At 48.4% G+C, this 23,540-nt stretch overlaps 1 protein-coding gene across 4 annotated transcripts in view; it reads right to left on the bottom strand.

The window, feature by feature from the left end:
• LOC147097916 (cytoplasmic polyadenylation element-binding protein 3-like) overlaps positions 1-23,540 on the bottom strand; it is a 66,980-nt gene that overhangs the window by 9,434 nt on the left and 34,006 nt on the right. For all 4 annotated transcript variants that reach the window (XM_085970985.1, XM_085970984.1, XM_085970986.1 and 1 more), the window contains 5 exons: positions 22,427-22,594; positions 19,310-19,399; positions 14,737-14,855; positions 4,977-5,091; positions 1,593-1,774 (listed from right to left, as the gene is read on the bottom strand). In XM_085970985.1, the coding sequence (XP_085827111.1) occupies positions 1,593-1,774; positions 4,977-5,091; positions 14,737-14,855; positions 19,310-19,399; positions 22,427-22,594 (674 nt within the window). The remainder of the gene's footprint in view (positions 1-1,592; positions 1,775-4,976; positions 5,092-14,736; positions 14,856-19,309; positions 19,400-22,426; positions 22,595-23,540) is intronic.

Here is a 23,540-nt window from a genome sequence, read left to right on the forward strand (position 1 = left end):
ACGTATGAGGAGAGATTGGGTCGATTAGGCTTATATTCGCTGGAGTTTAGAAGAATGAGAGGGGATCTCATTGAAACTTATAAAATTCTGACAGGACTAGACAGACTAGATGCAGGAAGGGTGTTCCCGATGGTGGGGGGAGTCCAGAACCAGGGGTCACAGTCTAAGGATAAGGGGTAAGCCATTTAGGACTGAGATGAGGAGGAATTTCTTCACCCAGAGAGTGGTGAACCTGTGGAATTCTCTACCACAGAAGGCAGTCGAGGCCAATTCATTAAATATATTCAAGAAGGAGTTAGATATATTTCTGAAGGCTAAAGGGGATCAAGGGATATGGGGAGAAAGCAGGGACAGGGTACTGAGTTTGGATGATCAGCCATGATCTCATTGAACGGCGGAGCAGGCTCGAGGGGCTGAATGGCCTACTCCTGCTCCTATCTTCTATGTTTTTATGTAATGGGCGTAAACTGTGAGGTTCCATGTCGCGCGGTGGCGCGATTTAGGAGAATGGACAACATTGGCAATTTTTTGATGATATTTTTCCATTTTCCTCGAGAAATCGATGGTTTGTGGTTCAACGTGACCCCTGACCTAGAATCGTACAGCACAGAAGGAGCCCATTCGGCCCATCGTGCCTGTGCGGGTTCTTTGGTAGCGTTATCCAATTAGTCCCACTCCACCACCCCCCCACCCTTTCCCCTGCAAATTTTTCCTTTTCAAGTATTTATCCAATTCCCTTTTGAAAGTTACTGTTGAATCCGCTTCCCCCGACCTTTCAGGCAGCGCGTTCCAGATCACAACAACGCGCAGCGTAAAAAAAAAAATTCTTCTCATTGCCCCTCTGGTTCTTTAGTCAATGATATTTAATCTGTGTCCTCTGCTAACCGACACTTCTGCCAGTGGAAACAGTTTCTCTCTATTTTCTCTCTTAAAACATGAAGCGTTAAACCGAGGCCCCGTCTGCTCTCCCAGGCGGAGGTACAAGATCCAATAGCGCTATCTGAAGAAAGCCGGGGGTGAGTTCTCTCCACCCCCCTCCCCCCCTCCGGTGTCCTGGGGCCAACATTTAACCCTCAGCCACCATCACTAAAACAGATTATCCGGTCATTTATCACATCGCTGTTTGTGGGATCTTGCTGTGCGCAGGCTGGCTGCTGCGTTTCCGACGTTACAACAGCGACTCCACTTGGAATAAAAGCGCTCCATTGGCTGGAAAGCGAATTGGGACGGCCCTGAAAAGGTGCTTATAGAAATATGCAAGTTCTTTCATCAATTTGAACGCCTCCATTCAATGTCCCCGACATTGATTCAGTCAATCATGAAAGAAAGACTTATGAAATAATACTGAGTGGCCTGCGGGTGGCGCCGTCCAGGGAGAGTATAAATACTCAGGCACGGGCCCAGTTTGCGCAGGACATTCTTAACAGGAACTAGTGAAGGACACAACTAGACCCCCATGTTGTAAAACAGTTGATTAAAGCTTTGTTTAACGCTTAGACCAAGTGCCTCGTAGTTTTCTTAAGTCACTTCCCTTAACCTTCCCTGCTCTAAAGGAGAGCCACCCCGAGCTCACTGAAGGAGGGGTCCCTTACCCGTTTGTCGATGTCCCGGTGCTGCAGCTGAATGAAGCGGGCACTGATGGCCGCGATGTAGCTCTGCTGGTTGGCGAACGCCACCCGTCCCGCTCCTTTGGGGTACTTCAGCTCCGGGTCGGTGTCGATGCCAGCGTAGCAAACGCCTCCGTACAGCTGGTCCATGATCATCGCCAGCTCCACTGCAACGGGAAGTGCACAGCGTTACCAGGGGGAAGCAACCTCCCAAACATCCCCACCCTCCCAAACAACGTCCCATTCCAAAGCTGGGTGGGCGTGTGTGCTGTGAGGAGGATGCTGAGAAACTCCAGTATGATTTGGACAGGTTGGGTGATTGGGCAGCTGCAGTATAATGTGGATAAATGCGAGGTTATCCACTTTGGTGGCAAAAACAGGAAGGCAGATTATTATCTGAACGGCAATAGATTGGGAGAAGGGGAAGTGCAACGAGACCTGGGCGTCCTTGTGCACCAGTCGCTGAAGGTAAGCATGCAGGTGCAGTAGGCGGTTAAGAAGGCAAATGGTATGTTGGCCTTCATAGCGAGAGGATTCGAGTACAGGAGCAAGGATGTCTTGCTGCAGTTGTACAGGGCCTTGGTGAGACCACACTTGAGTATTGTGTGCAGTTTTGGTCGCCTTATCCGAGGAAGAATGTTCTTGCCATGGAGGGAGTGCAGCGAAGATTCACCAGACTGATACCTGGGATGGCAGGAATGACATATGAGGAGAGATTGGGTCGATTGGGCTTATACTCGCTAGAGTTTAGAAGAATGAGAGGGGATCTCATTGAAACTTATAAAATTCTAACAGGACTAGACAGACTAGATGCAGGAAGGATGTTCCCAATGGCGGGGGAGTCCAGAACCAGGGGTCACAGTCTAAGGATAAGGGGTAAGCCATTTAGGACTGAGATGAGGAGGAATTTCTTCACCCAGAGAGTGGTGAACCTGTGGAATTCTCTACCACAGAAGGCAGTTGAGGCCAATTCATTAAATATATTCAAGAAGGAGTTGGATATATTTCTTAAGGCTAAAGGGATCAAGGGATATGGGGAGAAGGCAGGGACAGGGTACTGAATTTGGATGATCAGCCATGATCTCATTAAATGGCGGAACAGGCTCGAGGGGCCGAATGGCCTACTCCTGCTCCTATCTTCTATGTTTCTATATAAACATCCCCACCCTCCCAAACAACGACCCATTCCTTGCGGGGGTGCAGACCGAGAAACACACCGCGCGCTGGCTTCGCGCATCAGTCTTCAAAGTGACCTCAACGAAAAGGGATCAGCAGACCCAGTTAACCATACAGTAGGCCGCCTCCCTCTGACCAGCGTCGGGGGGGGGGGGGGGTGTGGATGGTTGCGGTGGAGACTTTTTTAAACCCACTGCAGCACGAATGGCAGCAAGTCGCCAAGCTTGCCGTCGCAGCACCGCTCTTAACCCTCCCCCCCACCCCGTGACCTCTACCGCCGATGAGGGCTGGCAGCAAGGTCATAGGAACACCATCGCCTCCAAGTCACACAACCTCCTGACTCGGGCGTGCTCCGCCGTTCTTTCATCCATCGCTGGGGCAGCATTCCCCTCCCCCGCACCATTTGCGGGAGCCCATCGCTCGAGAGAGGCCGAGCGGCGATGCTCCCTCTTAATTGTTTTTTTTGGGTGCGCAGCCCCTTTAAGGGCGGTTTTGCGCATCGGAGAGCCGGCGAGTCGGCTGCGCGGGAGGTCCCGAGAGCTGGGCGGCCGTGCAGCTTAACAGGAACGTTGCTGCGCGGGACGGGACGATGTTGGCCAATGACTGTTAGCTTCCAGTTCAGAGGTCGCAGGAACAAAGGTCAAGAGGGTAACAGATGGCGAGTCCCCGATGTGCCTCAGACTTTACAAAGAGGCCTCGAGAAGCTTTGGTTAAGTCAGCTACTGTAAGAGACTATTCATGTACAGATATATACGTAGGATTAGGATTTGGTTTAATCCCGTATGATTTACGAATTTTTGCTTTCCATTGACTTGTATCGTGGCTAGAAATAGTGAAATGGCTAAAGCTGTTCATTCTCAGGATGTTTCACGGTTTTATTACATAAAATGTACAGCACAGAAACAGGCCATTCGGCCCAACTGGTCCGTGCCGGTGTTGATGCTCCACACGAGCCTCCTCCCACCCCTCCTCATCTCACCCCATCAGCATCTCCTTCTATTCCTTTCTCCCTCATGTGTTTATCCAGCTTCCCCTTAATGTGTCTGTGCTATTCACCTCAACCACTCCCTGTGGCAGCGAGTTCCACATTCTCTGGGTAAAGTAGTTTCTCCTGAATTCCCTGTTGGGTTTATTACTGACTTTCTTATATTGATGGCCCCGAGTTTTGGTCTCTCCCGCAAGTGGAAACATCTTCGCTACGTCTACCCTAACGAACCCTTTCGTAATCTTCAAGACCTCTATCAGGTCACCCCTCAGTCTTCTCTTTTCTAGAGAAAAGACTCCCAGTCTGTTCAATCTTTCCTGGTGTGGAAACTCTTTCCTGATAGTTATAACCTCTCAGTTCTAGTATCATTCTAGTAAATCTTTTTTTTTTGTACCTTCTCCAGTGCCTCGATATTCTTTTTATAATATGGAGACCAGAACTGTTCACTGTACTCCAAGTGAGGTCTAACCGAGGTTCGATACAAGTTTAACACAACTTCTCTGCTTTTCAATTCTCTCTCTCTAGAAATGAACCTCGGTGTATCGGTTCACAATTAACCGGGCTGTTTATTTCCTGCTGGAGTTCCAGGACGTGCTGCTACGGGCCTGTTGACATTGTGAAATGACATAGCCAAGATAGTCTGGAGATAGGAAGTGGGACAATGGTCTCAAGGCGATTATAGTTACATGATTAATAATGGTAAATAAGATAGCATCTGGTGTTTTCTGAGGGGGGTCTTGCTCACATTAACACTCATCATGCCATAATGAATGATCTAGGACAGTGTGCGTGACTAGAGGCCTATAAAGATCTTGAGCATCCCGTCACAATTTGTAGAGGGAGACAAGAACGAATGGTCCGATGATGGTTACATCTCTCCCAGAGGAGAAACAGGGTAATTGCGTGTTTTTCCCTGAATGACTCCTGGTTAGAGACACTGAGCGCGTCAAAGACTTGGTCAAGCATAATAGATGGTTTCAGTTGCAAACTGTATTTGGTGTCAGATTCAAATACACTTCCACCACCAAACCCTGAATCCATTTGGCCCGGCCCTTAGCAGAGTCCTGACCGCCTCCTGTTCCTTGGGTCGGAAGGTCTGGGTTCTCAGCAGAAGCCAAGGGGGAAGGGGCTTTTCCTTCTCGGCGAACTGCGATTGGACGTAGTTTTGCGAGGAGCCCCCTTAATAAACTAAGCGTCCAATAACCTACTTGCTTTCAGCGGTCTCGGGACACCTCCCACGAAGACGGTCTTCCTGGGATCCAGAGGTTGCGATCCGTCCAGTACAAAGTCGCTATCGCTCAGACTCCAGGGCCTGATCTGCACCTAAAGCCGGAAAGGGAAGCAAAGACCGATAAACTAAAAGGTCCAACTGTGGTAAATTCAGTGCTGTGGAGCAGAGACGAACAGACTGGGAAGATTCCAGGCCCTGTTCCTACTCTGCGCTGCTCTCCGTCCAATCACAAGACGTCTACAGAACGCCGTTCGGCCCGGCGGTGTCGAGCCCTCCCCTTTAGCTGGGAGTAATTAATCTAATCCCTGCTCGGGCAGGGGGGCACGGGAAGGATGTTCTTGTCATGGAAGGAGTTCAGCGAAGATTCACCAGGCTGATACCTGGGATGGCAGGAATGACGTATGAGGAGAGATTGGGTCGATTGGGCTGGGGTTTAGAAGAATGAGAGGGGATCTCATTGAAACTTATAAAATTTTGACAGGACTGGACAGACTAGATGCAGGAAGGATGTTCCCGATGGCCGGGGAGTCCAGAACCAGGGGTCACAGTCTAAGGATAAGGGGTAAGCCATTTAGGAAAGAAATGAGGAGGAATTTCTTCACCCAGAGAGTGGTGAACCTGTGGAATTCTCTACCACAGAAAGCAGTTGAGGCCAATTCATTAAATATATTCAAGAAGGAGTTAGATATATTTCTTAAGGCTAATGGGATCAAGGGATATGGGGAGAAAGCAGGGACAGGGTACTGAATTTGGATGACCAGCATTGAATGGCGGAGTAGGCTCGAGGGGCCGAATGGCCTACTCCTGCTCCTATCTTCTATGTTTCCATGTTTCTATGCTGCAACTGACCCCAGCGCACGTCACTCAGCAAGGTCACCCGGTCAATGCTGATGGTAAATGCCCTCCTCCTGGGCCTGGCGCCTACCCTGCCAAGTTCAACACTCATTGGGAGTGCGTAGAAAGAATAGCCACTTAGGGGAGGGACTGGCGAATGGGGGCTGTTGCCAGGTATGTTTCAGGAGAGGATGGAAAAGCTGAATACTGGGGGGGGGGGGGGTGTCGAGGTTGAGAAAGGGAGGCTCACATTTAAGAAATGGAATTTGACGGCGTTCAGAGCAGAAACTACTTCCAAAAATAACACTTCACGATCTCTAATCGTAGAATCATACAGCGCAGAAGGGGGCCATTCGGTCTGTCGTGCCTGTGCCGGCTCTTCATACCTTCTTTGCTTTAATACTCTACGCCTCCGTTAATAAAGTCCAGGATCCCGTCTGCTTTAACAGCCTTCTCAACTTCTCCTGCCACCTTCAAGGGTTTGTGTAGGTTAACCCCCACGTCTCTCTCTATTCCTGCACTCTCTTTAAAATTGCACCATTTCAATTGATAACGCGCCTCCTCCTCATCTTTGCTTCCAAAACTTATCACTTCTGTAATTCTTGCTGCCTCACACGAACATATGAAGATAATGGACAGGAAGGCCAGCTGGTCCATCGCGCCTGTCCCACACGCTCATAGTTCAACTTGCACACATCATCATCACCCCCATCCACTCCTCACCCAACACCAACCGGCCACACCATCTTCAGAAGGGGAGGGGGGGGGGGGGGGGAAAAGAGAGGGGCGACTCTTGGGGAATGAACTGGGGAAATTCCTCTCCGACCCCCCAAAAGGCTATCAAACGTTCCTGAAGCCCTTCTCCTGCCTCGAACTACCTTCTAGATGAGGTTCATGTCGGCCACGCTTGGCGCCCTTTTGGAGGCGCGCAGCGAATCCGCACTCACTGCACAAGCTGCCAGCTTAATCCAGCGGTCAGTGAATCTGGGAAAAGAAGCGCCTCCCGACATCTAACCTAGATCTCGGCTTTTATTCCCCGTACTCACGTTCCCGCATCTCCTCAGCCTATCCAGCTCAAACAGCCCATCATCACTGCACAGAGCGACACGAGGGAAAACTTTGTTTTTTTTACGCGACGTGTGGTGAGGATTTGCAATGCGCTGCCTGATAGGGCGGTGGATACAGATTCAATGGTAGCCTTCAAAAGGGAATTGGATAAATACTTGGAGGAGAAAATAATTGCAGGGATCTGAGAAGAGTGGGAAGAGTGGGACTAACGGGATCGCTCTTCGAAAGAGCCGGCCCAGACTCGATGGGCCGAATGGCCTCCTTCTGTGCTGTACTGTTCCATGATTTAATTATTTTAAAAGACCTCAATCAAATCGCCTCAAAGTCTGTGGTTTTCTAGAGAATAAAGTCCCAGCTCCCTAAAGCTATCCTGGTAACGTGAGAGTTTTGAAACTAGGTTATCAATCTGGTGGCGATCTTGTAGACAACTTCCCAGGGCCTTAAAAACAATGTGCGGGGGAACTAAAACTGGACACAATATTTCAGATGAGGCCTGACGACTTGTACAAGGACAGTATAGTGGGGAGTTTTTTTGTACTTGTCCTGGCAATACATCTTTAAACTCTCTCTCTCTGCTTTCGCAATAACCCTGTGGCAATGGTTGTCAACATTCAGAGATCCATGTCTGATAATATCCAAGTTTGCCTCCTGCTCTTGACCGTGCAGCTCTGTGGGGCGTACACATGTGTAACGTTGTTGCCCCAGCACCCAAGGGCGTCCGGCTATATCTTAACTATTGAAGGACATCTGCCAGACACCGGCTCATTTTCCCACATCACATCCAGATCGGCCTTCAATCTATTTTTCTCATCTTACAACAACTTGTATTTATACAGCACCTTTAATGTAGTAAAACATCCCAAGGCACTTCACAGGAGCGATTATCAAACAAAATTTTACATGGACTCACATAAGGAGATATTAGGGCAAGTGACCAAAAACTTGGTCAAAGAGGTAGGTTTTAAGGAGCGTCTTAAAGCAGGAAAGAGAGGCGGCGAGGTTTAGGGAGGGAATTCCAGAGCTTAGGCCCTAGGCAACAGAAGGCACGGCCACCGATGGTTGCGTGATTATAATCGGGGATGCTCAAGAGGGCAGAATTGGAGGAGCGCAGATATCTCATAGAACAGTCCAGCACAGAAGGAGGCCATTCGGCCCATCGAGTCTGCGCCGGCTCTTTCGAAGAGCAATCCAGTTAGTCCCACTCCCCCGCTCTTTCCCCATGTCCCTGCAATTATTTCACCTTCAAGTATTTATCCAATTCCCTTTTGAAGGCTGCTATTGAATCTGTTTCCACCACCCAGAAACTTAACTGGACCAGCCACATAAATACTGTGGCAACAAGAGGTCAGAGGCCGGGAATTCTGCAGCGAGTGTCTCACCTCCTGACTCCCCAAAGCCTTTCCACCATCTACAAGGCACAAGTAAGGAGTGTGATGGAATACTCTCCACTTGCCTGGATGAGTGCAGCTCCAACAACACTCAAGAAGCTCCACACCATCCAGGACAAAGCAGCCCGCTTGATTGGCACCCCATCCACCACCTTAAACATTCACTCCCTCCACCACCGGCGCACCGTGGCTGCAGTGTGTACCATCTACAAGATGCACTGCAGCAACTCGCCAAGGCTTCTTCGGCAGCACCTCCCAAACCCGCGACCTCTTCCACCTAGAAGGACAAGGGCAGCAGGCGCATGGGAACATCACCACCTCCAAGTTCCCCTCCAAGTCACACACCATCCTGACTTGGAAATATATCGGCCGTTCCTTCATCGTCGCTGGGTCAAAATCCTGGAACTCCCTCCCTAACAGCACTGTGGGAGCACCTTCACCACACGGACTGCAGCGGTTCAAGAAGGCGGCTCACCACCACCTTCTCAAGGGCAACTAGGGATGGGCAGTAAATGCTGGCCTTGCCAGCGATGCCTACATCCCATAATCAAATAAAAAATAAATAAACCCTATCAGGCAGTGCATTCCAAATCCTAACCACTCGGTTGCGTAAAAAAGTTTTTTCTCATGATGGGTGAAGGCAGGATTGGCTTGAACTAGCACACTATCCACAGTCGGACGGCGTGCCAATATTTCTTGTCTCGGCAACCCACATCGCAATTGTGGAAAGTTCGGAGCAGGTCATTCTTCCCCCTCAAGCCTGTGCCAGCGCTCCAGCAGAACAATCTCCTCTGGTCCCCAATTCCCCTGCCCTACCCTGGTGTCCGTCAGTAACTTGCTTCCTGACGAATGGCTGAGGTACTGGGGAGTAAACAGGAGAACTGGCGAGAGGCAGCACCTTCAGGGGAGGGAGGAGGGGAAATAATCTTTTAAAATAGATCAGGGAGTTTAAAGTCAGTGGAAGGTCAGCGGTGTGAAGTTCACTCGGCAATTAAGCCATTTCCAATTATCATATCACCACTTCCTGTTATGCATTTCCCATCAAAATATTATTTTGTGGAAAACTGGCTCTCACGTTAGTCGGAATTGCCTTGCGTGTTATGGAAGGTTCTAACAGACACACATGGAGCTTGTTGGACGAGGGTCTTGCAAGAAAGAAAAAAAATGAAAGACTTGCATTTCTATAGCGCCTTTCACAACCACTGGACGTCCCAAAGCGCTTTACAGCCAATGAAGTACTTTTTGAAGTGTAGTCACTGTTGTAATGTGGGAAACGCGGCAGCCAATTTGCGCACAGCAAGCTCCCACAAACAGCAATGTGATAATGACCAGATCATCTGTTTTTGTTATGTTGGTTGAGGGATAAATATTGGGCAGGACACTGGGGATAACTCCCCCTGCTCTTCTTCGAAATATAGTGCCACGGGATCTTTTACATCCACCCGAGAGGGCAGACAGGGGCCTCGGTTTAACGTCTCATCTGAAAGACGGCTCCTCCGACAGTGCGGCACTCCCTCAGCACCGCACTGGGAGGGTCAGCCTAGCTTCATGTGCTCAAGTCTCTGGAGTGGGGACTTGAACCCACAAGGAAAGACGGCCACTTTTAAAATACAGCGAATGACCCCGAGGCACGTGAGAACTCTCCTGGATTTGCCGACGGCTGTATTTGAGTTGACTGGCAGTGTGGGTTTGGATGGTTTATACAGGAGAATGGTGGGGGGGTCGGGAGGTAGAGCGTGTCGGGGGGGGTTGTGGGACTGGAGGAGATTACAGAGATAGGGAGGGGGCGAGGCCATGGAGGGATTTAAAAACAAGAATGAGAATTTTGAAATCGAGGCGTTGCTTAACCGGGAGCCAATGTAGGTCAGTGAGCTCAGGGGAGATGGGTGAATGGGACTTGGTGCGGGTTAGGACACGGGCAGCCAAGTTTTGGATGACCTCAGGTTTACGTAGGGTAGAATGTGGGAGGCCAGCCAAGAGTGTGTTGGAATAGTCAAGTCCAGAGGTAACAAAGGCGTGGATGAGGGTTTCAGCAGCGGATGAACTGAGACAAGGGCAGAAGCGGGTCGGTGTTACGGAGGTGGAAGTAGACGATCTTGGTGATGGAGTGGATGTGTGGCCGGAAGCTCCTCGCGGGGCCAAATGTGACGGCAAGTTTGCAAACGGTGTGGTTCAGCCTCGGACAGTGACCACGGAGAAGGATGGGGTTCGCGACGGGGACTGAAGACACTAGCTTCAACTTTGCCAATATTTACTTGGGAGGAAATTTCTGCTCAAGATTCTCAAACCTACATATCAACATCTTTACCCAGATCATTGGTGCAGATAAAGAGCAGCCGCCCCAACACCAACCCCTGCGGAACCCTTCATGACCAGTCCCCAGTGCCATTAATAAGCACCTTCTCTCTACGGGATCGCAACCAATTCCTTCTCCTAAGCGGGTTGGTACGATGTAACTAAAGGATTGCGTATCGCTGAGGGACCAGAGGCTCCACAGAACAGAAATGTAACCAAAACAGTGACAGAGGAACTGAATCAGCAAGGGGTGATTAGGGAACACCAAGTTTGTGCGTCAGCCGTGGCTCAGTGGGCAGCACACTCTCGCCTCCGAGTCAGAAGGTTGTGGGTTCAAGTCCCACTCCAGGGACTTGAGCACAAAAATCCAGGCTGACACTCCAGTGCAGTACTGAGGGAGCGCCGCACTGTCGGAGCCGCTGCATCTCCATTAAACCGAGGCCCCGTCTGCTCTCTCAGGTGGACATAAAAGATCCTGTGGCACTATTTTAAAGAAAAGCAACAACAACAACTTGCATTTATATAGCGCCTTTAACATAGAAAAACATCCCAAGGCGCTTCACAGGAGTGTTAAACATCAAAATTTGACACTGAGCCACATAAGGAGAAATTAGGGCAGGTGAGCTTGGTCAATGAGGTAGGTTTTAAGGAGCATCTTAAAGGAGGAAAGAGAGGTAGAGAGGCGGAGAGGTTTAGGGAGGGAATTCCAGAGCTTAGGGCCCAGGCAACAGAAGGCACGGCCACCAAAGGTTGAGCGATTATAATCAGGGATGCTCAAGAGGGCAAAATTAGAGGAGCGCAGATATCTTGGGGGGGTTGTGGGGCTGAAGGAGATTACAGAGATAGGGAGGGGCGAGGCCGTGGAGGGATTTGAAAACAAGGATGAGAATTTTGAAATCGAGGCGCTGCTTAACCAGGAGCCAATGTAGGTCAGCGAGCACAGGGGGTGATGGGCGAACGGGACTTGGTGCGAGTTAGGACACGGGCAGCCGAGTTTTGGATGACCTCAAGTTTACGTAGAGTAGAACGTGGGAGGCCGGCCAGGAGTGCGTTGGAATAGTCCAGTCTGGAGGTAACAAAGGCATGGATGAGGGTTTCAGCAGCGGATGAGCTGAGGCAGGGGCGGAGACGGGCGATGTTACCGAGGTGGAAGTAGGTGGTCTTAGTTATGCCACGGATATGTGGTCGGAAGCTCATTTCAGGGTCAAATATGACACCAAGGTTGCGAACAGTGTGGTTCAGCCTCAGGCAGATGTTAGGGAGAGGGATGGAGTCAGTGGCTCGGGAACGGAGTTTGTGGCGGGGACCGAAAACAATGGCTTCGGTCTTCCCAATATTTAATTGGATAAAATTTCTGCTCATCCAGAACTGTACGTCGGACAAGCAGTCTGACAATTTAGACACCGTGGAGGGGTCGAGAGAAGTGGTAGTGAGGTAGAGCTGGGTGTCGTCAGCGTACATGTGGAAACTGGCGCTGTGTTCTCGGATGATGTCACCAAGGGGCAACACGCAGATGAGAAATAGGAGGGGGCCAAGGATAGATCCTTGGGGGACACCAGAGGTAACGATGCGGGGGAGTTATCCCCCCGTGTCCTGGGGCCAGTATTTATCCCTCAACCAACATCATTAAAACAGATTATCTGGCCATTATCACAGTGCTGTTTGTGGGATCTTGCTGTGCACAAATTGGCTGCCGCGTTTCCTACATTACAACAGTGACTACACTTCAAAAGTACTTCATTGGCTGTAAAGCGCTTTGGGACGTCCGGTGCTCGTGAGAGGCGCTATAGAAATGCAAGTCTTTCTCTTTTTTAAAATAAAATTTGAATCAGGGCAGCCACTGTCAAATTCTAGAAAGGAGGAGCCTTTTGCTACCTTAAAAAGGTGCTATGTAAATGCAAGTTGTTGCAATGTTGCAAGATGAGAAAAATAGACTGAAGGCCGATCTAGATGTGATGTGGGAAAATTGGCCGGTGTCTGGCAGATGACCGTCAATAGTTAAGATATAGCCGGATGCCCTTGGGTGCTGGGGCAACGACGTTACACATGTGTACGCCCCACAGAGCTGCACGGTCAAGAGCAGGAGGCAGACTTGGATATTATCGGACATGGATCTCTGAAAGTTCACAACCATTGCCACAGGGCTATTGCGAAAGCAGAGAGAGAGAGTTTAAAGATGTATTGCCAAGACAAGTACAAAAAACCCCCCACTATACTGTCCTTGTACAAGTTGATGGGCCTCAGCTGAAATATTGTGTCCAGTTTTAGTTCCCCCGCACATAGCTTTAAAGGCCCTGGGAAGTTGTTTACAAGATCGCCACCAGATTGATAACCTAGTTTCAAAAACCCTCAAGTTGTGGTCGGAATAAAATTCTGACAGGGCTACAGACTGGATGTTTCCCCTGGCCGGGGGGGTCTAGAACGAGGGGGCACAGTCTCAGGATACGGGGTAGGACATTTAGGACTGAGATGAGGAGAAATTTCTTCACTCAGAGGGTGGTGAACCTGTGGAATTCTCTACCACAGAAGGCTGTGGAGGCCAAGTCACTGAATATGTTTAAGAAGGAGATAGATAGATTTCTAGGTGCAAAAGGCATCAAGAGGTATGGGGAGAGAGCGGGAATATGGTATTGAGATAGAGGAGCAGCCATGATCATATTGAATGGCGGAGCAGGCTCAAAGGACCGAATGACCTACTCCTGCTCCTATTTTTCTATGCTGATCTCGGTCAAATTCGAGAAAGGAGGAGCCTCTTCAAGTCACACGTGCAGCCAAAGGAAGCGGGATGGGATGAATTGGACAACATTTCAAAAACAACTGGTTCTTTAAAAAAAACTAAATTAAAAAAAGACGGACTCCGTCCTTGGGCTCAAGAGTCTGGTGCAGACTGAATGGACAACAGTGCCTGTGAGGTCCTACATGGCATGAGTTGGGTTCTTAATCCAGTACCAAGTGGACGTCGGCCCACGGCACAAACATGCTCCTAATTCAACGCTCTCAAAGGGATGACTGGCGTGGGGAATTGGAAAAATCTCTCACTGATGTGACAGCAACCAGCTTCTGCGATTGAGGCACACCGATAGGGCAGCGTAGAGGGACCTTCACTCTGCATCTAACCTGTGCCGTACTTGAACTGGAATCTGGCGTGGACTACCTGAAATGGAAATTATTCCAATTCCCAACAGCAGCAGCTCACTTTGATAGTTGCTCTGTATCTACCCGACTGAATCTATCTTAAAATTAGAGCTAGGTCACTTAGGAGTCAAATCACAAAAGTACTTTTTCCACACAAAGGGTAGTGAAAGTGTAGAATATTCTGCCCCAAAGTCTATGGACGTTGGGTGGATTAATTGAAATTTTCAAGACGGAAATTGATAAGAGTTTTGTTGGGTAAGGGCATCAAGGGATATAGAGCTAAGGCGGGTAAATAAAGTTGAGGTACAGATCAGCTATGATCTAGAAACATAGAAAAATAGGAGTCGTCGGCCATTCAGCCCATCGAGCCTGCTCCACCATTCAATATGATCATGGCTGATCCTCTATCTCAATACCATATTCCCGCTCTCCCCATACCCCTTGACGCCTTTTGCATCTAGAAATCTATCTATCTCCTTCTTAAATATATTCAGTGACTTGGCCTCCACAGCCTTCTGTGGTGGAGAATTCCACAGGTTCACCACCCTCTGAGTGAAGGAATTTCGGAGTAGGCTACAGGCCTACTCCTGTTGCTATGGAGATACCTGGACAGAGATGAGGCGCGAGAACTCCACCTGATTTTTGTCCAACTTAGTCCAAGGTGCTCAGGCCAATTCTACTCCCCCACCCCCCCAAACGGAGATCCACAAATTCAGCAGTGGCCAGGGACCCAACCTTTCCTAGTCTTCATGGCTCAGCACCTCATTGGGCAGTTCTCTAACTTACCAACCCATTAGGCCACAAGCTGTTCACTCTGCATCTAACCTGTGCCGTACTTGAACTGGAATCTGGCGCGGACTACCTGAAATGGAAATTATTCCAATTCGCAGCAGCAGCTCACTTTGAAGAGGGTGAAATTCCTTTCTATAAATGTGTTGTGATTGAAACAGCGAGCACAGCTCGGAGACCTAAACGCACAGGGGCACGTTACCGACGGTTCGTGATGCTCGTGCTCACCGGCTTGTCCTTGACTGTGCGGCTAGAGACGCACAAGTAGAGCTTGCCGTCGTCTTGAAAGCACGCATCGATCAGAACCTGAACCGAACTCTCCTCCTGAAACAGCAAGAAGGCGTAACCTGCAAAAACAAGAGACTCTCGGTCAATGAAAAAGACTCTTAACCGACGTTCACCTCGAAGGCCGCGCATCGATCGGGAGGCCCCGTGCAGGCCGCTGGAAAAAGATAACGCGCGTGCGCGACCGCACAGCAAAGTTAAAGGGACCACGCACGAATAAAAAATTAGAGGAAACTTTGCTGTGAACCTAGCTTGCTCTTGCAAGAGCTCTAAATGTGTCGAATTCCAAACTGCGTTCCTCCCTCGGTCTTCCCTGCTCCCTGGAACCTACAGAAAAATCGAGGCGTTGCCGGACCGGGAGCCAATGTAGGCCGGCGAGCACGGGGGGGGGGGGGTGGGTGGTGATGGGTGAACAGGACTTGGTGCGAGTTAGGACACGGGGCAGCTGAGTTTTGGATGAGCTTAAGTTGATGGAGAATGGGAGGCCGACCAGGAGAACATTGGAATCGTCAAATCTAACGAGGTAACGAAGGCGTGGATGAGGGTTTCTGCAGCAGATGAACTGAGACAGGGACCGAGACGGGTGATTTTATGGAGATGGAAGTAGGCGGTGACGTGAATCAGTCATTCATGAAGGAAAGACTTACGAAATGATACTGAGCGGCCTGCGGGTGGCGCTGTCCAGGGAGAGTATAAATACTCAGGCACGGGCCCAGCTTGCGCAGGACATTCTTAACAGGAACTAGTGAAGGACACAACTAGACCTCCATGTTGTAAAACAGTTGATTAAAGCTTTGTTTAACGCTTAGACCAAGTGCCTAGTAGTTTTCTTGCGTTAGGCGGTCTTGGTGATGGAGCGGATACGCGTGGTCTGAAGCTCATCTCGGGGTCAAACAGGACTCCAAGGTGGCGATCAGTCTGGTTCAGCCTCAGACAGTAGCCAGGGAGAGGGGTGGAGTCGGCGGCGAGGTGACGGAGTTTGTGGCAGGGAATCGAAAACAATGGCTTCGGTCTTCCCAACATTTAGTTGGAGGAAATTTCAGCTCATCCAGTACTGGATGTCAGACAAGCAGTGTGACAAACCAGAGACAGCGGAGGGGTCGAGAGAGGTGGCGGTGAGGTAGAGCTGGGTGTCGTCAGCATACATGTGGAACATAAGAAATAGGAGCAGGAGTCAGCCATTCGGCCCTTCGAGCCTGCTCCGCCATTCAGTGAGATCATGGCTGATCTTCTGCCTCAACTCCATTCACCGGCCCTATCGCCATATCCCTTGATGCCCTTACTAGTCAGAAATCTATCGACTTCTGTTTTGAATATACCCAATGACTGAGCCTCCACAGCCCTCTGGGGTAGAGAATTCCAAAGATTCACCACCCTCTGTGTGAAGAATGTTCTTCTCATCTCAGTCCTGAATGGCCTACCCTTTATCCTGAGGCTGTGGCCCCTGGTTCTAGACTCCCCAGCCAAGGGAAACATTCTCCCAGCATCCATCCTATCAAGCCCTGTAATAATTTTGTATGCTTCAATGAGATCCCCTCTCATTCTTCTGAATTCAAGAGTATACAGGCCAAATTTACTCAATCTCTTCTCATACGACAGTCCTGCCATCCCAGGAATCATACGACAGTCCCGCCATCCCAGAAATCAATCTCGTGAACCTTCGTTGCACTCCCTCTATGGCAAGTATATCCTTCCTTAGGTAAGGAGACCAAAATTGTACACAGTACTCCAGGTGTGGTCTCACCAAGGCATCATATAATTAGAGTAAGACTTCTTTACTCCTGTACTCAAATCCTCTTGTAATAAAGGCCAGCATACCATTTGCCTTCCTAATGGCTTGCTGCACCTGCACATTCACTTTCAGTGACTCATGTACAAGGACAGCCAGGTCCCTTTGAGCATCTGCATTCCCCAATCTTTCACCATTTAGGAAATACTCAGCCTTTCTGTTTTTTCTACCAAAGTGGAGAACTTCACATTTATCCACATTATAATCCATCTGCCATGTTCTCGCCCACTCACTGAGCCTGTCGAGATCCCCTTGAAGCCTCTTCGCAACTGACACTGCCACCTAGCTCTGTGTCATCAGCAAATTTGGAAATGTTACATTTAGTCCCCTCATCCAAATCATTGATATAGATTGTGAATAGCTGGGGCCCAAGCACCGATCCTTGCAGTACCCCACTAGTCACAGCCTGCCATCCTGAAAAAGATCCGTTTATCCCTATTCTTTGTTTTCTGCCTGTTAACCAATTCTCAATCCATGCTAGTATATTACCCCTAATTCCATGTGCCCTAATTTTGTTCACCAACTTCTTGTGTGGGACCTTATCAAAGGCCTTCGGAAAATCCAAATACACCACATCTACCGGTTCCCCTTTGTCCACTCCACTAGTTACACCCTCAAAGAACTCCAATGTTTGTTAAACAGGACTCCTCTTTCATAAATCCATGTTGACTCTGCCCAATCTTACTGTTAGTTTCTAAGTGCCCAGTTATTGCATCATTTGTAATAGATTCCAGCATTTTCCCAACTACTGATGTGAGGCTAACAGGTCTGTAGTTCCCCATTTTCTCTCTTCCCTCCTTTCTTAAATAGCGGGGTTACATTTGTTATCCTCCAATCTGCAGGAACCATTCCAGAATCTATAGAATTTTGGAAGATGACAATCAATGCGTCCAGTATCCCAACGGCCACCTCTTTCAAAACCCTAGGATGTAGGTCATCCGGTTCTTGGGATTTATTGACTTTTAGTCCCATTAATTTTGCTAGTACTGTTTTTTTACTAATAATAATTTCTTTAAGTTCCTCATTCTCGCCACAGCCTTGGTTTTCTCGTATTTCTGGGAGGTTTTTTGTGTCTTCCTCCATGAAGACAGAAACAAAGTATTTATTTAATTTATCAGCCATTTCCTCATTCCCCATTATAAATTCTCCTGTCTCTGACTGTAAAGGACCTACATTTACCTTCGCCAGTCTTTTCCTTTTCACATACCTATAGAAGATTTTACAATCCGTGTTTATATTTTTCACTAGTTTGTGCTTATATTCCATTTTCCCTTTATCAATTTCTTGGTCCCCCTTTGCTGATTTCTAAAAAGATCCCAATCCTCAGGCTGACCGCTTTTTCTGGCAACTTTATAAGCTTCCACCTTTGACTTAATACTAACTTTAATTTCTTTTGTTAGCCATGGTTGGATCACTTTTCCTTTTGGGTTTTTATGCCCTAGAGGAATATATGTTTGTTGCAAATTATGCTTTATTTCCTTGAATGTTAGCCATTGTTATGTCCACCTTCATACCTTTTAGTGTAGTCTTCCAATCTACCATGGCCAACTTGTCCCTCATACCCTTGTAGTTTCCTTTGTTTAGATTGAAGACCTTAGTTTCAGATTGGACTACATCACTCTCAAACTTAATATAAAATTCAATCATATTATGGTCACCTGTCCCTAAAGGCCCCTTTACCACAAGATCATTGATTAGCCCTTTCTCATTACACAGTACCAGATCCAGAATAACCTGTTCCCTGGTTGGTTCCTCCACATACTGATCCTGGAAACCATCTCGCATGCATTCCAAGAATTCATCCTCCACACCATTTGTGGTAATTTGATTTGCCCAGTCAATATGTAGATTAAAGTCCCCCATGATTACCGTATTGCCCTTGTTACATGCACCTGATGTGTTTTCAGATGATGTCTCCGAGGGGCAGCATGTAGATGAGATATAGGAGGGGGCAAAGGATAGATCCTTGGGGGACACCAGAGGTAACTCTGCGGGAGCGGGATGAGAAGTCATTGCAGGTGATTCTGGCTTTGACTGGATAGATAAGAATGGAACTTTGAAGGTGTTGAAAATGATAGATTCAATAGGGTAGATAGAGAGAAACTATTTCCTTTTGTGGGGAATCCAGAACAAGGAGGCATAATCTTAAAATTAGAGCTAGGCCACTTAGGAGTCGAATCACAAAGTACTTTTCCACACAAAGGGTAGTGGAAGTGTGGAATTTTCTGCCCCAAAGGCTACGGATGTTGGGTGGATTAACTGAAATTTTCAAGATGAAAATTAAGAGTTTTGTTGGGTAAGAGCATCAAGTGATATGGAGCGAAGGCAGATAAATAAAGTTGAGATACAGATCAGCTATGATCTGACTGAATTTCGGAGTAGGCTTCAGGCCTACTCCTGTTGCTATGGAGACACCTGGACAGAGATGACTGGAGACACCTGGACAGAGATGAGGCGCGAGAACTCCACCTGATTTTTGCCCAACTTAGTCCAAGGTGCTCAGGCCAATTCATTCCCCCCCCCCCCTCCCCCCACCAACAGAGATCCACAAACCCAGCAGTGACCAGGGACCTAACCTTTCCTAGTCTTCATGGCTCAGTACCTCATCGGGCAGTTCTCTAACTTACCAACCCATTAGGCCACAAGCTCTTTTTAAAAAAAAAAACCAGATAAATATACAGTTCATACATCATGCCAACACTAATTCCGTTGAATACAATTGCTCACCTTTGGGTGGAAAGTAGGACTTGCTCCCTGACTTGTGAGGCCAGTCAACCATCAGCTGCCCGAAACAGCAGAAGGTGGCGATTATCTCATCTAAACAGATATAAAAGGGAAGAATATCAGATATATTTACCCGTTCATCTCCGCTCCTTTACTGAAGGCACTGGCTCTTGCTAGGGCACACAAAGGGTGGTAGAAGTTTGGAACAAATGGCAACTGATGCTAGATCAATTGTTAATTCTAAATCTAAGATTGATAGACATTTGTTAACCAAAGGTATTAAGGGATTTGGGGCAAAGGCGGGTATATGGAGTTAGGTCACAGATCAGCCATAATCTCATTGAATGGCGGAACAGGCTTGAGGGGCTGAATGGCCTCCTCCTGTTCCTATATTACTAGAAACTTTTTCCCGCTGGTGAGGGGAGCCCAGGACAAGGGGACATGACCTTAAAATCAGAGCCAGGCCATTCAGGAGAGAAGTTTGGAAACACTTCTTCACACAAAGGATGGTAGAAGTGTGGAACACACTCCCACAAAAAGTGGATGCTACCTCAATTAATAATTTTAGTCTGCGAGTGATGGATTTTTGTTAACCAAAGGTGTTAAGGGATATGGGCAAAGGCGGGTATATGGCGTTAAGTCATAGATCAGCCATGATCTCATTGAATGGCGGGACAGGGCCGAGGGGCTGAATGGCCTCCTCCTGTTCCTACGATTCTACCAAAACACAGGAGTAACAGCACACGAGAAATAGACACACATCCCAAAACAGGGAATTCAGAAGAAACTTCTTTACCCAGAGAGAGTGGTGAGAATGTGGAACTCGCTACCACAGGGAGTGGTTGAAGTGAATAGTATAGATGCATTTAAGGGGAGGATAGAGAAGCACATGAGGGAGAAGGGAACAGAGGGTTACGCTGATAGAGTTAGGTGAGGAAAGACGGGAGGAGGCTCGAGTGGAGCATAAACGCCGGCATGGACTGGTTGGGCCGAATGGCCTGTTTCTGTGCTGTATATTCTGTGCAATTCTATGTAAGTCAACCGCACATATGTAAGGTTTCCTGCGGTCTTCCTGGTAGTGAGTCGATGGACATACTGGTTCGTTTTTTCAGCTGTGCACTCAATTTTTTAATCTTTTATGTACACAGTAAGATTCAATCGGGGTAGCAGACAGCATTCAGCCGAGGGTGCTCGAAGAAATGCGGCCTGTACTCTGCGACCCCCTCGCTCCTGTATTTAACAGCTCATGGAGTCTGGGATTGTGCCCACAGACTGGAGAGAAGCCCAGGCAGTGTGAATAATAAAAAAAGTCAGTGAGTCAGATCTGGAAAAGGTTATAGGCCCATTAGTTTGACTCTAGTTATAAGCAAGATGCTAGAAGGGATCATTGTACCTCAACAGAAAAGGGATCAGTAGGGAACCACAGCAGGAAAAGTTGGTCCTATCTCATTAGTAGGGTTGAATTTTGTGGAAGGAGTCACTAGGTTGGTGGACGTAGTTATCCCGATTGACATGTATCTTAATTTTCAAAATGCCCTTTTGACATTGTGCCACACAGCAGGCTCTGAACTAAGATGGAGTCCTGTGGGATTAGTAGGTACGGTAGCAGAGTGGTTATGTTACTGGACTGGTAATCCACAGGCCTGGACTAATGATCCGGAGACGCGAGTTCAAATCCCACCACGGCAGCTGGGGAATTTAAATTCAATTAAATTAAATAAATCTGGAATAAAAAAAGCTAGTATCGGTAATGGTGACCATGAAACTATCGGATTGTTGTAAAAACCCATCTGGTTCACTAATGTCCTTTAGGGAAGGAAATCTACCGTCCTTACCTGGTCTGGCCGATATGTGACTCCAGACCCACAGCAATGTGGTTGACTCTTACCTGCCCCTCTGAAATAGCGGCTCACCACCACCTCCTCACGGGCAATTAGGGATGCGCAATAAATGCTGACCGTGCCAGCGACGCCCTCATCCCATGAACGAATTAAAAAAAAAAAAAAGATTTTTGGATTGGTTGCACTCTGGTAGACCAAAGGCAGTTATTGGCGGTTCTGGTTCTGCGTGGGGAACCGGTCGCCAGCGGAGTCCCGCAGGGATCGGTGTTGGGGCCGTCGCTCTTCAACCATCTGAACGAAGGCATCACTGTTGGTGGATGACACAATATTGTGGGGTGGACTAAATGCCAAACTCTGTCTCTGCCCAAGGCCTTGAGCAGGCCTCGTCTAGAGTACAGTGTAGAGTTTTAGTTCCCCTCGCATGGTGGGTGATGTGAAGGCCTTGGAAAAGGTTCGTGGGAGAGGCACTAGATTGATACCTGGTTTAAAGGCCTTTAGTTACCAGGATAACCTAGGGTGGACCAGGGACATGAGAATAAGGTATGCAAGCATAGAACTATCCTTATCTGAGGAGGGATGTTCTTGCCATGGAGAGAGTGCAGCGAAGATTCACCAGACTGATACCTGGGATGGCAGGAATGATGTATGAGGAGAGATTGGGTCGATTAGGCTTATACTCGCTGGAGTTTAGAAGAATGAGAGGGGATCTCATTGAAACTTATAAAATTCTAACAGGACTAGGCAGACTAGATGCAGGAAGGATGTTCCCGATGGCCGGGGAGTCCAGAACCAGGGGTCACAGTCTAAGGATAAGGGGTAAGCCATTTAGGACTGAGATGAGGAGGAATTTCTTCACCCAGAGAGTGGTGAACCTGTGGAATTCTCTACCACAGAAGGCAGGTGAGGCCAATTCATTAAATATATTCAAGAAGGAGTTGGATATATTTCTTGAGGCTAAGGGGATCAAGGGATATGGGGAGAAAGCAGGGACAGGGTACTGAATTTGGATGATCAGCCATGATCTCATTAAATGGCGGAGCAGGCTCGAGGGGCCGAATGGCCGACTCCTGCTCCTATCTTCTATGTTTCTAACTAGGTTAGTTGTTAGGAGGCACTTCTTTTCGCAGAGAGTTGGCCACCTCTGGAACAGAGAGCGAGAGAACCGGGCAGACACTCCCACAAGATATAAATTTACACCTCACTGTCTATCCTCCGGACACCTCCTAAAAAATAAAAAAGGAGGAAGCACGTGTTCCACGAGTCAGAACCACTAGCTCACCTTCGTCAATGTCAGGAGGCAAACCGCCAACGAAAACCTTTCGGGAATATCGCTCTCCTGGTTTCCCGTTCTGACTGAGAGCCGGGGAGTTCATGCCTGAAGATAAAGACTGATCGCCCTGGCTGTTGTCAAGGAAGCCATCTTCGACAGGGAAGAGAGCCGATCGACCTGCGGAGTGAGAGAGATGGGTGGCTGTTAACTTCATTTAATATTCAACGTGAAGTTAAAAACATGGGGTGGAAGGAAGCGAGACAACATGCAGCCTGAAAGGCCCTCAATACGTTTCTACAAATTGACGGCTGACTTGGTCCTTGCCCTTGTGCCAACCTACATTGGCTCCCGGTCCGGCAGCGCCTTGATGTTAAAATTCTCATCCTTGTTTTCAAATCCCTCCATGGCCTCACCCCCTCCCTATCTCTGTAATCTCCTCCAGCCCCACAATTCCCCATCGCCTCCCCCCACCCCACCCGATCTCTGCGCCCCTCTAATTGTGGCCTCTTATGCATCCCCCGATTTGAATCGCTCCACCGTTGGTGGCCGTGCCTTCAGCTGCCTGGGCCCCAAGCTCTGGAATTCCCTCCCTAAACCTCTCCACCCATCTCTGCTCCTTTAAGATGCTCCTTAAAACCTACCACTTTGACCAAGCTTTTGGTCATCTGCCCCAATATCTCCATACGTGGCTCGCTGTCGAATTCTGTTTGATAATGCTCCTGTGTAGTGCCGTGGGTCAATTTACTATGTTAAAGGCGTAACATAAATGCAATTTGCTGTTGCTGGGAGAGGGTACAGAGGAGGTTTACCAGGATGATACGAGGGATGAGGGATTCCAGTTACGTGGACAGATTGGGGAAGCTGGGGTTGTTCTCCTTCGAGCAGAGAAGGTTAAGGGGAGATTTAATAGCGGTGTTCAAAATCATGAGGAGTTTTGATATGGAGTAAGTAAGGAGAAACGGTTTCCACTGGTAAGTGCGTTGGTAGCCCGAGGTCATAGATTTAAAATAACCAGAGGGGAAATGAGGAGAAATTTCTTCACACAGAGGGTTGTGAAGATCTGTAATGCACTACCTGAAAGAGTACTACCTGGAATTCTCTACCACAGAGGGCAGTTGAGGCC

Source organism: Somniosus microcephalus, chromosome 30 (assembly GCF_052327205.1).
Source record: "Somniosus microcephalus isolate GS21.2 chromosome 30, FLI_Smic_1.0, whole genome shotgun sequence".
NCBI classification, from domain to species: Eukaryota; Metazoa; Chordata; class Chondrichthyes; order Squaliformes; family Somniosidae; genus Somniosus; species Somniosus microcephalus.